General features: G+C 45.5%; 1 protein-coding gene across 1 annotated transcript in view; it reads left to right on the forward strand.

The window, feature by feature from the left end:
• Positions 1-235: 235 nt before the first annotated feature.
• LOC124713235 (collagen alpha-2(IV) chain) overlaps positions 236-15612 on the forward strand; it is a 104480-nt gene continuing 89103 nt past the window's right edge. The window contains exon 1 of the mRNA XM_047242935.1: positions 236-654. Coding sequence (XP_047098891.1) covers positions 236-654 — 419 coding nt within the window. The remainder of the gene's footprint in view (positions 655-15612) is intronic.

Below are 15612 nucleotides of genomic sequence, written 5' to 3' on the forward strand. Positions count from 1 at the left end.
TGGAGAATGACACGTCGCATCCCGACTTAGAGAGTCACGTCGCCTCCTCTCATCAACGGTTGCGGTACGAGTTGGTTGCGGCTTCCTACGCATATTTCTGCTGAATTATGCAACACCTTCCGCGCCGCACCTGGAGCTTCAAGTCTGTTTAGTCAAAAGTTTCGCTATGTGAATCACACATCCTAGAATATGTTTCCCTGTAAATTCAAGGCCTTGTTTCTTTTAGAAGGAGCAGATGCAGAAATGCCTGAAAATTTCCATACCTGTCAGTGCAGTGTGCGCGCCGTGTTGCATCTCCAGCGGCGGGGTCACGGGCGTGTTCACCGACGGGACGTGGGCGTCGCATAATAACAAGCAGGTGCGTGCTTGCCTGCCTGCCAGCCGCCCCGCGCATCACGTATCCGACCCGGCGCCAGTTAGGCGACTGCATTTGCATAAATCCGTAATTCTGGAGCCGCGTCTGCCGGCCGCAGTCGCGGAGGAGCGCCCCGGATTAGTTCTGGGACTGCAGATCCCGAAATGCCGGCAAAAAGCGGTGACGTCACTAGCGGAAGCGGAGGCGTCGGTGGCGGCGGCGGCGGGCCACCCCCCGGGACTCCGGCGAGCCGGCGGCCATCTGTCGTCTTCCGTAGCTCAGCCTCGGCCACAATGGAGGTAGCTGAGTTCTCCAGGCCGTCTAAGAGGGCACCACCACCGCCAGTGATCTGTGTTATTGGCTGTTCGAAAAATATTGCATTACAAGTACATCTACATCTACATATACAGGGTGTTACAAAAAGGCACGGCCAAACTTTCAAGAAACATTCCTCACACACAAAGAAAGAAAATATGTTATGTGGACATGTGTCCGGAAACGCTTACTTCCCATGTTAGAGCTCATTTTATTACTTCTCTTCAAATCACATTAATAATGGAATGGAAACACACAGCAACAGAACGTACCAGCGTGACTTCAAACACTTTGTTACAGGGAATGTTCAAAGTGTCCTCCGTTAGCGAGGATACGTGCATCCACCCTCCGTCGCATGGAATCCCTGATGCGCTGATGCAGCCCTGGCGTATTGTATCACAGCCGTCCTCAATACGAGCACGAAGAGTCTCTACATTTGGTACCGGGGTTGCGTAGACAAGAGCTTTCAAATGCCCCCACAAATGAAAGTCAAGAGGGTTGAGGTCAGGAGAGCGTGGAGGCCATGGAATTTGTCCGCCTCTATCAATCCATCGGTCACCGAATCTGTTGTTGAGAAGCGTACGAACACTTCGACTGGAATGTGCAGGAGCTCCATCGTGCATGAACCACATGTTGTACTTGTAAAGGCACATGTTCTAGCAGCACAGGTAGAGTATCCCGTATGAAATCATAATAACGTGCTCCATTGAGCGCAGGTGGAAGAACATGGGGCCCAATCAAGACACCACCAACAATGCCTGCCCAAACGTCCACAGAAAATCTGTGTCGATGACGTGATTGCACAATTGCGTGCGGATTCTCGTCAGACCACACATGTTGATTGTGAAAATTTACAATTTGATCACGTTGGAATGAAGCCTCATCCGTAAAGAGAACATTTGCACTGAAATGAGGATTGACACATTGTTGGATGAACCATTCGCAGAAGTGTACCCGTGGAGGCCAATTAGCTGCTGATAGTGCCTGCACACGCTGTACATGGTATGGAAACAACTGGTTCTCCCGTAGCACTCTCCATACAGTGACGTGGTCAACGTTACCTTGTACAGCAGCAACTTCTCTGACGCTGACATTAGGGTTATCGTCAACTGCAAGAGGAATTGCCTTGTCCATTGCCGGTGTCCTCGTCGTTGTAGGTCTTCCCCAGTCGCGGGTCATAGGCTGGAATGTTCCGTGCTCCGGGACACCTTTGTTCTGGAAATCTGTCTCGATACAAACGTACTGCCCCACGGCTATTGCCCCGTGCTAATCCATACATCAAATGGGCATCTGCCAACTCCGCATTTGTAAACATTGCGCTGACTGCAAAACCACGTTCGTGATGAACACTAACCTGTTGATGCCACGTACTGATGTGCTTGATGCTAGTACTGTAGAGCAATGAGTAGCATGTCAACACAAGCACCGAAGTCAACATTACCTTCCTTCAATTGGGCCAACTGGCAGTGAATCGAGGAAGTACAGTACATACTGACGAAACTAAAATGAGCTCTAACATGGAAATTAAGCGTTTCCGGACACATGTCCACATAACATCTTTCCTTTACTTGTGTGTGAGGAATGTTTCCTGAAAGTTTGGCCGTACCTATTTGTAACACCCTGTATACTCCGCTAGCCACCAAGCGGTGTGTGGCGGAGGGCACAATTCGCGCCAAAGTTATATTTCCCCCCCTCTGTTCCACTCGTGGATCGCGCGAGGGAAAAACGACTGTCTGAACGCCTCAGTACGAGCTCTTATTTCTCTTATCTTTGAATGATGATCATTACGCGATTTGAAAGTTGGTGGTAGTGATATATGCTCTACATCCTCGGTGATGATTGGATTTCGGAATTTAGTGAGCAGCCCCTTCCGTTTCGCGCATCGTCTGTCTGCAAGTGTGTCCCACTTCAAACTATCTATGAGATATGTAACCCTCTCGCGATGGCTAAATGTACCAGTCACGAATCTTGCCGCTCTTCTTTGGACCTTCTCAATCTCTTGAATCAGACCCAACTGGTAAGGGTCCCATACAGATGAACAATACTCTAAGACTGGACGAACTAACGTATTGTAAGCTATTTCCTTTGTTGAAGGACTGCATCGCTTCTGGATTCTACCACTAAACCGCAATCTAGAGTTCGCCTTACCCGTTACTTGTGTAATCTGATCATTCCATTTGAGATCATTTCGAATGGTCACACCCAGATACTTGACTGATGTTACCGCTTCCAAAGACTGATCATTTATTTTGTACTCATACATTAATGGGGATTTTCGCCTTGTTATACATAATAGGTTACACTTACGAATATTGAGAGATAACTGCCAGTCATTACACCACGCATTTATTTTCTGCAAATCCTCATTGATTTGTTCACAACTTTCGTGTGATACTACTTTCCTGTAGACTACAGCATCATCGGAAAACAGTCAAAGGCCGCTGTCAATACCATCAATCAGATCGTTTCCGTAAAGCGTAAAAAGCAGAGGACCTATTACGGTGCCCTGGGGCACACCTGAAGTTACTCTTGTTTCTGTTGAAGTAACCCCGTTCAGGACGACATACTGCTCCCTGTCTGTTAGAAAACTTTCTATCCAACCGCATATGTCATTGGTCAGACCGTGAGCGCGCACTTTTTGTAGCAAGCGACAGTGCGGAACTGAGTCGAAAGCCTTTCGAAAGTCGAGAAATATGGCATCAACCTGGGAGCCGCTATCTAGAGCCTGTTGTATATCATGCACAAAGAGGGCTAGCTGTGTCTCGCATGACCACTGTTTCCTAAAACCTTGCTGGTTTCTGCAGATGAGCTTCTCAGAGTCTAGAAAGGTCATTATGTCTGAACACAAAATATGTTCCATAATTCTACAACAAATCGATGTCAGTGAAATTGGCCGGTAATTATGTGCATCCGATTTTCTACCCTTTTTATAGATTGCTATGACCTGGGCCTTCTTCCAGTCCCGTGGAATTTTCCGCCGTTCCAATGATCTCCGACAGATGACGGATAAGAATGGTGCTATATTTGTAGCATAGTCAACATTAAATCTTACGGGGATACCGTCTGGGCCAGATCCTTTTCTGGCGTCTAGGGATCTTAGCTGTTTTACAATCCCAGATACACTAAACACTATGTCAGCCATCCTTTCGTTTGTTCGATAATTGAAAGAGGGAATGGTGCTGCAGTCCTCTAATGTAAATGAGTTTTTGAAAGCTGGGTTTAGAATTTTGGCCTTCTGTTTATCATCATCAGTTACATTACCCGTACTGTCAGCAAGAGAAGGTATTCAATTACTTGTAGCGTTCATAGATTTTACGTAGCACCAAAATTTTTTGGGGTAATTTTTAGAATCTGCAGATAAAATATTGCTTTCAAATTCGTTAAAAGCGTCTCTCATTGTCCTTCGGACAACTGCTTTCATGTCGCATAATTTCTGTTTGTCAGCGGGGCAGTGACTACGTGACAAGTACCCGTCTTTATCAGCCTTCCACCTGGTTATTTGACGTTTCGGCCTCCCATTAAACCATTTCATTTGATTTACAGCTCAAGTGCCCGCCACCACAACAGAGTGTCTGTCTGTCAACCACGCGGAGGAAACTGGCTCCATTCACTGCACCGCCAGAGATTTTTCCTTTGTGGCACGAATTCCTCTCCTTCGTCTCAGAGTAGCACTTACAACCTACGCCTTCAATTATTTGCTGGATGTATTCCAATCTCTGTTTTCCTCTACAGTTTTTATCTTCAACAGCTCCCTATAGTACCATGAAAGTTAGTCCCTCATTTCCTATCATCTTGTCCAAATGGTTCAAATGGCTCTGATCACTATAGGACTTCACATCTGAGGTTATCAGTCCCCTAGAACTTAGAACTACTTAAAGCTGACTAACCTAAGGACATCACACACATCCATGCCAGAGGCAGAATTCGAACCTGAGACCGTAGCGGTCGCGCGGTTCCAGACTGAAGCGCCTAGAGCCGCTCGGCCACTATCATCCCGTCCCTTCTTCTTGTCAATGTCTTCCATATATTCTTTTCCTCGCCGACTCTCCGGAAAACGTCCTCGTTCCTTAACTTACCAGTCTACCTGATTTTCAACACTCCAACACTCTTCCATAGCACCGCATCTCAAATGCTTCGATTCTCTTCTTTTCTGGTTTTGCCACACTGCATATTTCACTACCATACGGTGCTGTGCTCCAAATGAACATTCCCAGAAATTTCCTCTTCAAATTAAGGCCTTATGTTTGATACTAGTAGACATCTCCTGGCCAGGAAAGCCCCTTGCTGCCCGTGGTAGTCCGCTAATTGTGCCCTCCTTGCTCCGTCCATCACAGATTATTTTGTTGCCTACGTAGCAGAATTCCTTAACTCCATTTATTTCATTATCACCAATCCTGATGTTAAGTTTCTCGCTGTTCTCGTTTCTGTTACTTCTCATTACGTTCGTCTTCCGTGGATTTACTCTCAGCCCATATCGTGTACGCATTAGACTGTTCATTCCATTCAGCAGATCCTTTCAGTGAGGATAGCAATGTCATCAGCGAATTTTCACATTAAATTTTAATTCCACTTTCGAATGTTTCTTTTATTTCAGCCATTGCTTCTCAAATGTGTAATTGAACAGCAGTGGCGGAAGATCACATCCCCGCTCTGAGCAATATGGGACTTTACATCTGAGGTCATCAGTCCGCTAGAACTTAGAACTACTTAAACCTAACTAACCTAAGGACAACACACATATCCATGCCCGAGGCAGGACTCGAATCTGCTACCGTAGCAGTCACGCGGTTCCGGACTGAAGCGCCTAGTACCGCTCGGCCACCGCGCCCGGCCACATCCCCGTCTTACACCCTTTTTAATGCGAGTGCTTCACTCTTGAGCTTCCAGTCTGATACAATGAAGCGCCGAAAAACAGGTATAGGCAAGCGTATTGAAATACAGAGATATGTAAATAGGCAGAATACGGCGCCTGTATAACACAAGTGCCTGGCGCAGTTGTGCGGTTACTGCTGCTACAATGGCAGGTTATCAAGATGTAAGTGAGTTTGAAAGTGGTTTTACAGTCGACGCACGAGCTATGGGACACAGCATCTCCGAGGTAGCGATGATGTGAGGATTTTCCCATAAGACCATTTTACGAGTGACCGTGAATATCAGGAATCCGGTAAAACATTAAATCTCCGACATCGCAGCGGCCGGAAAAAGACCCTGCAAGAATGGAACCAACGACGACTGAAGGGAATCGTTCAACGTGACAGAAGTGTAGCCCTTCCGCAAATTGCTGCAGATTTCAATGCTGGGCCATGAGCAAGTATCAGCGTGCGAACCATTCAACGAAAACAGAAATGACCATTATTAAGCACAAACTGGGATGCCTTGCAACGTGCAGTTCAGAAGAGACCTCCAACCCCTCGTACTTTTACGGATTTATGGACAGCTCTGCAAGGTTCATTGTGTCAGTTCCCTACAGCACTACTTCAGACATTAGTCGAGTCCATGCCGCGTCATGTTGCGGCACTTCTGCATGCTCGGGGGTGCCCTACACTATGTTAGGCACGTGTACCAGTTTCTTTGGCTTTTCACTGTAGTTCCCACTTGGAGACTTACACACAAGGAAACGTAAATTATCTCCGCAGCCCCTGGTGGGCCCACCGGTACCGACCGAGCGCTGTGTCGTCGTCCGCCTATGGCGTCATTCGGTGCGCTATGAAAGGACGTGGGTTGAGCCTGTTCGTTGTCAGTTTCGTGACCTGGATCCGCTACAACTCGGACAAATAACTCTTCAATTGGCATCACAAAGCTGAATGCTCTCAGCTCCAGTCCTCTGACTAAAGACAAATCCTTGGCAGTACCAGCAATAGAACCTGGGTTCGCTCTCACTAATCAGCTACGAAGGAGGACACTTACGTACGCAGTACCACTATTAACATACATATCAGTTACTGGTGCTAAGGCATCAAAGGTTAAGCATTTGAGTTATTTAGACCAAAACTGTTGAAAAGATATGACTATTTGATTACCTTTTAATACGACCAGGTGTCATCACATCAGACACAGCTATTTCGACGAGATAGTTCTGTTCCTCTGTAGCACGTCACAGTGCGTAGCAGACTCTGTGTAGTATTCCTGTGTATTTTTTTCCTCAGTAGTGGTCGATACTTAGGTATTTATCTGTATGGACCTGCATTGCTAACTAAATAAGATCTGGACAGTGTTCTCTACTAGTTTCTCAATAGTCAGTCTCTCCCCTCAAATAATTATTGTAATTTACTCCTATTTAGCAGTACTGCTCGCCTATACTATATAATTGGTTTCGATCTTGCAGCAGTTATCAGATATATTTGATAATATTGTTACCTACGTATCTCATAATCACTCCCCTTTGCACGTACAAATATTTGGTAAGTTCTTGATCCATCAAACCCATACGGAAAAATTAGCAATAGTAAGGCCAAATCAGGACACCAAATGATGAATCAAACATAAAGTGCTACGTAACGATTAACTATACAGCCATCGTCATAGAATTTTTACCACAGAGAGTCGAGGCTATCTGCAACAAGTACTTGGCATTCGACAGTCCTGAACGACTGATGGTAAGGAAATTTCAACCTGCAACAATCATTCAGAACATGCTAGGAATTTTCGAGAGATAAGCCAATCATTTTGTGGAGAATTTCACATTTGTAGCGAAGCTGGAAGCAGAAATTTCGAGCATGTCCTGTAGAACTTTGATACTTAAAATACAGGTGTTTATAATTTGTTACCTCTGTTGGATTCCAACAGTGCCTTAGATTACAGTAAATGATTTACTTGTTAGAAAAGGACATCGTTCATGATCGTACATAAACAAATATTTTTAAAAAATAGCCTTCAGATTTCATCATTAAAAGCGTTGCAACTTATACCATTACATGTCTATCGTCATACCACAGCGTTGTTTCTGTCGTGCCGTTCATTATTACATTATATTAGTGGAATTAAGGTGACTCTAGCGTATATGAGTAAACAGTTGGTTGATTTGAGGGGAGTTAACAGTCAAGCTTTAACCACCTTCACTGCTGTGGGTAGGAATTTAAAATTTGGGTTGCTTTGACTCACGAATAAACAGTTATTTTGAGCTAATTTAATCAGTAACTTCAGCGTAACAGCTATTATCTGAAAACGTTAAGTTACCTGCACACACCTTCGCTCGCTCGTCAGTCACTAGATGCTGGTGTACACTGTTAGCTCGATGTCGGTGGATTTACGACATGTGGTTAGCTGGCTTACGTTACTCTAGCTGACGTCCCTTACACTGTTGTAATCAAACCACGGTTTTCCTGCATTCTGCATACTATTCAAGCTAGTACTCCGATCAGTATTCAACCATTAGTCGTATGAAGAAAGATACAAGCGTTTCTTAAAAGATTTTACTCTGCATGTTTCTTGCATTGTGGCAAAAATGACACATTCCACTGGCGGCAAGATATTATTTTGGTGGCTAAAGCCCCATGGAACGTAGACACTCTGAAATGTTTGCTGGAGAAGCCTGAGCAAAACACTGGCCTGAGCCCCAAACACTATCTATGGTTGAAAACGAAGTGTCTGACACGCTTCGTATCAGATATGCTGTAAACCTACTATTCACCATATTTCAAGAGCAATGGAAAAAATTACTCTTTTGTATCAGAATACATTCCGGAGATTAAATATTGTCGTCGTATAACGGTAACTGATTCTTCCGTCGGCTTTTGGTAAAGCAACATAATTACACTTGAAAAGCACAATAGAGTGTGTAGTATCCTGGCCACTCGTCTAATATAGGGCGCCTAGGAAGCTGTTTTCTTGGATCGCTAGGCAACAATTCTAGCAAATCGTATTAATGGAGTTTATTACAGTAAGTTAAATTGACAATATTTAATTCTGTGTGTTCGCAAAGATGAGTCACAAACAAATGGCGACATGCAAATAATCCATGTCCTTCGGTATATACAATTTCAGTGCAAGCAAATAATACAGTTCATAAGTCACTGCTATAGCGCTCATAGAGAATAAATATCTATGGAGTGAGCATACCCCACTGCGCATGTTCTCAACATCAAACCGGTCTAGTCACGTGTAGTAGAACGTCGCTGCTTGTCTGCAAATTGTGGTACCAGCAAAACTTTAATATTACACGTATTCACCTGTTTTTACATGCGGTTCTACACATTTTAATAGTAATAACAGCCATGGTGCAGTATTGTTGTTGCTACGGATGTAAAGAGAAGTACGTGAAAGGAGGACCAGACACTTTTCATAGGTATGTACAACAAATCTCTAATAGTGAATATCATATTGGTTTGAGGTGATTTATAGATTTAAAAACATCGAGACGCGGTATTATACTAATGTTTTGTATTGTACAGCAGATTTCTGCGCTTTCATTGCTACAAATGCGTTTTTTTCCCCTTTCTGCGATGCATTGGCCCCCATTACAGTATCCTGATTGTGATAAGTTTTGTTTGTCAATCACGCAGAGACACAGCAACTAGGCTCGCTGAACATGAAGGCAGCAGAAGCTTACAAAATTAGGAGTCCACGTTTCCTGAGCATGTACTGAGTGTGAGCCATAGCTACCAGGCACAGTCACACTCCCTCCATTGAGCAAACAGTGGACAAAGACTCAACCTGTCGTGAGTCCTAGACATCAACAAACTTCTGACCAACAGTCCTGATTCAATACTGGATGACCAAACACAGCTCAGTACTTCCCTCCTATAAACTTCTTTTAAACCTCACTGTTCTCCAATACTTCCCACACTCTTTGTTCCTTTCTATTCGTTCATTTGCCTGTATTTATTTCTTTTTTGTGATTGCCTTCGTGCTTCATATAATCTATTATTATAAATACAATAATCTATTTTTTATGTCTTCAAAGATCAAATTTCTGTTGGTCATACTCATTTCTATCCGTTGAAGCCATTTAAGTCACGGTCTTCTTCTGTCTTTCTGTTTGTCGCTTTGTCTCCAAACATTTTTTTGGGTATTCTTTCTTGTCCCATTCTCATTAATAATTTAATTCACAAAAGTTCTTTGCGTTCTATTGCATTCATTATGGTATATTTCTTGTATGCTATTCCTCGTATATACTCTTTTATTCATGTTCAATATGCGCGATACTTGAAGCTCATCTTATGGAGTCCATTTCTAGACTTTCAATCTTCTTGCATTTCTTCCTCATAATCTTCCAGCATTCTGAACGATGATTGGAACTGGCTCAAAGAAGATTTGTTTTTTCAATGTTGATATTGCTCTTCATTTGGAGCTCAGTCTTTTTGTCAAGTCATCTCTACACTGACTGCTACCCTTTGCCTGTGGCTTCACCCACATATGCTTTTGACACAATGTTGCCCATATCTCGTTCCCCCTCTCTGTTTCCACTTCTTATTCCAGCACTCTGCCTGCCTCATACTCCCATCTCTATCTCCTCGTTCCCAGTCTCTCTCTTAACCTCCCCTTTCTCCCTCTCTCTGTGCATCTCCTCTTCCCCCTCTCTCTTTTGATCCCATACTCTCCCCTCTCTCTGCCCATCTACTCCATCTCTTCTCTGTGGTGCTCACCTTCTGTCCCTCCCACACTCTAGTGTCTACTCCTTCTCCATTCTCTGTCCTTCCCCTCCGCCCCATCTCTCTGTCACTACCCTCATTTCCCCTTCCCCCATCCATCTCCTCCTGACTCCCTCTCTCACTATCCATCCCTCCACCGTGGCTCGCTACAAATACAGTATGCCTCTCACACAGGGCAGCCTACATGTCAAGGGCTGGAAAAACCGTTTCTTACCCATGAGTTACAGGCCGCCGTAAAAGCAAGTCATTAAGACAGGCCGTTAGTACTCTAACAAAGCATGCCTGTTTGTAGGGAAGCTTACATGTTGGGGGCTGGGAAACAGTTTCTTGAACCTGACATGTAAGTAAATTGATCAGGCAGTCTAAACATGTCCTACATAGTATGTCTGTCATAGAGGACAGCCTATATGCCAGGGGTCGGGAAAACTGTTTTTGCCCTATCTCCACTGCGATTTGGGCCAGGAGGTTATAAACCCTACAGTACTGACACTTGTGAGAACTGCTGTTTCTGTGCAAAATTTGGTTGAAATCAGTCTAGCGGTTTAAGAGAAGATCCTGGACGTACACACATACCTACTCCCTACTTCATATATATAACAGATATTCCCTAGGTATTTTTTAACTTTCACCATTATCAATTATCACATTGTCTGCTACTTCAAGAGACAGCATTCCTGTCATTAAGTATTCTGTCTTCTTCATGTTCATCTCCAGTCCCCATTTGCTATAGTCCTCTATTAATTTTCTCACCATATAGGACATTTTTTCATCAGTCGCAAGACCATGTGATCATTTGCGATTAAGAGGGTATACACATTGTGGTGTTCTGAATGAATTACTACTTTATTGCATTTATTTGTCCAGTTCTACACGGCGATTTGTAGATATAGATACACTGATGTCAGGAAGGAAATCTGGCCACCACCTGCCACTAACAGGATGAAAAGCCACATAACAATGTCGTCCCATAGAGAAATGGAATGTGGCATGGAGGGGCAGAAGAAGATTTTGTCGTGATTTTCAGGAGAAAAAGAGTAAAAACAGCAGCTCAGAGGGTAATTTCGTACTTCTGCAGTCTTCAGTTCTTCATTGCCAACACAATCAAAACGTAAGGACTGGATAAAATTTTAGCTATGGGTCACTACGAAGACTTTTATTAGCAGCACTTTTGTTTTTATTTGCGTACTTGCTTTATTAGAGGAGTCACAGTGGAGCACTTTCGTGCAAAGGTAGAAAGATTGCAAGATAAGTATATCTCCATAGATATCATGTGCAGGACCGTGTCTATTAAATAGAGACAGATACGCCTTTATGAGGAGCGCAGAGAGAATTGCACTTTACCAGTTTTATGAACCGACATAAAGTTGACTTATTTTCTTTGGAGCTGAAGGGCAGCGGCAGAGCGTAGGGAGGGATGGCGCCATATTTCAGCGCGTTATCTCCACGTGGCGTCCGTTTTAATTAATAGCGGGAGCGCGGGCCGCGGCGCTGACTGTGTTCTGCTCGCGGCAGCTAGCGATAGGGCGTGACAGGCGCGGCTGCGGCGGCAGCGGCGGCGGCCAGCGCTGCGTTTGACGCGGCCTCGTCTGGGCGTCGCACTGTACCGCACAGCGGGCAGGTCAGCTGCCTCGCTGGAAACCGCACATTAATTACGCTTACCGTGTCTCCTGGCAATACACTGCTGGAAAAAAATTAGTACGCCGTTTCAGAGGTTTCCAGTTCACTCAAGAGTTATTGTTGCAACAGTGCATGTGGAGCACGTGAATTATTACACTTACAGGCCAATAGAACAACACGTTCGAAGGCACCAAGTATCGACCCATGCTGAAACAACGATGCTAGTACAAAGTGCAGCCTTCTCGGACGGCAATGCAGGCGCTAACTCTGGCATCCGGTCAATTGTGTAGATGGCGCCTACTGTCCTGGAACACGTTATGTCACTCCTGCTACACCTGTCACGTGCCGATCGCTGTGACCGAACGGTTCCAGGCGCTGCAGTCCGGATCTGTGCTGCTGCTATGGTCGCAGGTTCGCATTCTGGCATCCAATCGATCGTGCAGATGGCGACCCTGTCCTGGAACACGTTATGTCACTCCTGCTCCACCTGTCACATGCCTATCGCTGTAGCCGAACAGTTCCAGGCGCTGCAGTCCGGAACCGTGCTGCTGCTACGGTCGCAGGTTCGAACTCTGGCATCCAATCGATCGTGCAGATGGCGACCCTGTCCTGGAACACGTTATGTCACTCCTGCTACACCTGTCACGTGCCGATCACTGTGACCGAACGGTTCCAGGCGCTGCAGTCCGGAACCGTGCTGCTGCTACGGTCGCAGGTTCGAACTCTGGCATCCAATCGATCGTGCAGATGGCGACCCTGTCCTGGAACACGTTATGTCACTCCTGCTCCACCTGTCACTTGCTGGCCGCTCTGGTCGAGCGGTTCTAGCTCCAGGCAGTCCAGGTGCTGCTGCTATGGTCGCAGGTTCGAATCCTGCCTCGGGCATGGATGTATGTAATGTCCTCAGGTCAGTTAGGTTTAAGTAGTTTTAAGTCTAGGGGACTGATGACCTCAGACGTTATGTCCCATAGTGCTTAGAGCCATTTGAAACATTTTGAACCTGTCACATAGTTCTGTAAGAGATGTTGGTTGACAAGTCGCACGTGTCACTTGTCGTCTGGTCATATCCTACACGTGCTCGGCTAGAGGCAAGTCCAGAGATCATGGATGTTGCTGCTCATCTTGCAGAGCACGCTGAGTTTCATAGGCAGCGTGTGGGCGAGCATTATCCTGTTGGAAGAACGAATCAGCTTCCTGTTGGCAGAACGGAAGAAGAACGAGTCTAACTGAGCCGAGGCGGCTCATATCGATAGTGCCACTCTGGTGGTTTATCTTTCCTGCCACGGTCAGGGCTGTAAGCAGCGCCCTCTGGTGCCTAAGCGAAGAGTAACGAGCCGAGGTCCTGTGGGGGTGTGGTCCGGGACGTGGGGGAAGACGGTTGTCGGGTTGGCGCAGTGAGTGTGGGACCGGACCTATCGCATGGAGATATACAAGTTGGCTCGGAACGGAAGGCGCTGTAGCAAACAGCGGGAAGCGGGCGTCCTGTAATTTGTGTGAAGGAGTAACGATTTTTGCATTGGATGTCTCAGTGGTTCCCAAGAGTTGCGGTGGCCGCTTTCGGAGAAGAGAATTGGTAAGAGTTTGTGTCTACACTGTTTTCCGTACGATGTTGCTGCCTGCCGTTATAAACGGGTGAAAATCAGGCGCTTGTATTGACTATACGGGAACTGGTGATGTAAAATTACATTTGTGATTGAGTCTGACTTGTACTGTGACAATTTAGAGGCGAAAACTGTGGTGGTTTCATTACGCCTGGTTCTTTGCTGTGCAACTAAGGGATTCAGTTATTTGGGGTAACTGAGGGAGCACCATTATGTTGGTCTAAGTGATACGTTCTCCACGTTTTGTCTATGGCTTTGCGAATCGAAATCGTTGGGGAGTACACGTGTGAGTAATTTGCTATTGTATTGATGGTTATGTTGTGAAGTCTGTTCTCTGGTGTGTTAAATCACGCGCTGACTTGTAGCCAATCTAAGCAGAAGTTACCATTGCTACTTGCTTATGTGCTACTGTCCTTATGATTGGCGTTGCTTGTCTTTTGATTGTGGGTGTGCTCACGTTTAAAAAAAAAAATACAGCTACTATTCATAAGGGTTGTCTAGTAAGGAAATTGCTTAAGCTTTTATCATATGCTGCTCTGTTTGCCTATCACATTGGCTTTCTATGCAGTAGCTGAAGGAATGTGTATGGTGGTTCAAGATTGTAGGCTGACAAGTATTTGAACTGGTGTTGAGGTCAACGGCGAGATCAGCATCCCGCAAACCCGCACGCTGCGCGTGGTTAAATGTTCCGCTATTGGGGAGCCGGCTTTCTGTTCTTGGATTTTGTAAGGATACGTGATGAGTGCATCGCTGTAGTTTTTTGCGTGCTAAATTGCGGGGTGTCGGTGCCGTCCTAGGTCTGGACTTGTGATGTATGTTATGTTGACAATGATGTTGATATTTTGTCGATTGCGGCAATAACTTCCTGTGTGGGGAGATCCTCTGAGGGACTTGTATTGTACTGTTGCGGTGCAGTCCATCTGAAACGTGCTGCTTAAAACTTGGGACTGCAGCTCTCTGATGTTATATATTACTGTTTAATCTTAAAAGTCTTGGATGTAATATTTTGATCGCTAGTTCCTTAAAGGAAGTATTTTGTTTTAAAATATGTGCTCGGTCAGAGCCTATTTAAATATGATTTTAACTCATCATTCAAATTTTCTAGTCTTGCTTTCTTAAAAGGCTTTCAGTGAAACGATTGCTATTGGCCTGTTTAAATGTTTGAGTGACTTAAAGGAAAAGAATATTATTTTGTAATTTGTAGTGATTGTTCCTTTTGGGTAAAACCTGACTTATGTGTTCAATACATGAGTGTCTAGTCAACGGTGATGCACTGTTCTATTGCTAGCCTACCCCTTCCACTCCACAGCCTATTGAGCTGCTTTGTGTCGAAATTGTGTTCAGATGACCCCTCTAATTTGACACATTCTGCACGTACCGAGTGCTTGTTTGCGTCCCCTCCACAAACACCAAAGGTGAACGACAGTCGTAGCTTGTCGCATCCCAGCCTGGGGCGGGGCCAGTGTGTCTTGGACGAATGCTTTCTTCGAAACGGCACTCACCAGGTCTAAGTCGTATGTGCAAATGACCCTCATTTGCGTGCAGCCAGAATCTCCTTTCATCGCTGAAGACCACGGCGCGCTATTGCATCTTCCTAGTGATCCTCTGACGGCACCAGTCGAGCCGTCCGCGTCAGTGCTGTGGCGAGAGCGGAAAACGGGCTAGAAGTATGCGTACCGTAGTCCCACTGCTAATAACCAGCTAGCAACAATTCGTCTTGTAACGCCTGGGTTCACGAGCTCTCTTACCTGTGCTGTGGTAGCTGTACAATCTGCCACTGCTGTCCTTACAATGCAGCGGCCCTGGCGGGCATTTGCGCTGCATGGACGACCAGAACCTAGTCTACGGTTGTGAGAGTGTTCACTTTCCCACTGATACCAGCATCGTTGCACAACTGACGCAGCACGTCCAACTTGTGCGGCAATTCTCCGAAAGGACAATCCCACCTCTCGGAAAGCCACAACGCTACCCCTTTCAAACTCGCTTAGGAGGCTGTAGGAAGCACGAGTGCGTCTCCATGACGTGGTTGTCTGCTTGCTTCACACGTCTGCACCACATTGAGTTTTCTGGGCTTTATTGTTTTTTACTTGTTGTGATTTAACTCCCCTGCCCCATATGGTCAGGGGAGGGCTGG

The sequence above is a fragment of the Schistocerca piceifrons genome, chromosome 1, assembly GCF_021461385.2.
Source record: "Schistocerca piceifrons isolate TAMUIC-IGC-003096 chromosome 1, iqSchPice1.1, whole genome shotgun sequence".
Classification (NCBI taxonomy): Eukaryota; Metazoa; Arthropoda; class Insecta; order Orthoptera; family Acrididae; genus Schistocerca; species Schistocerca piceifrons.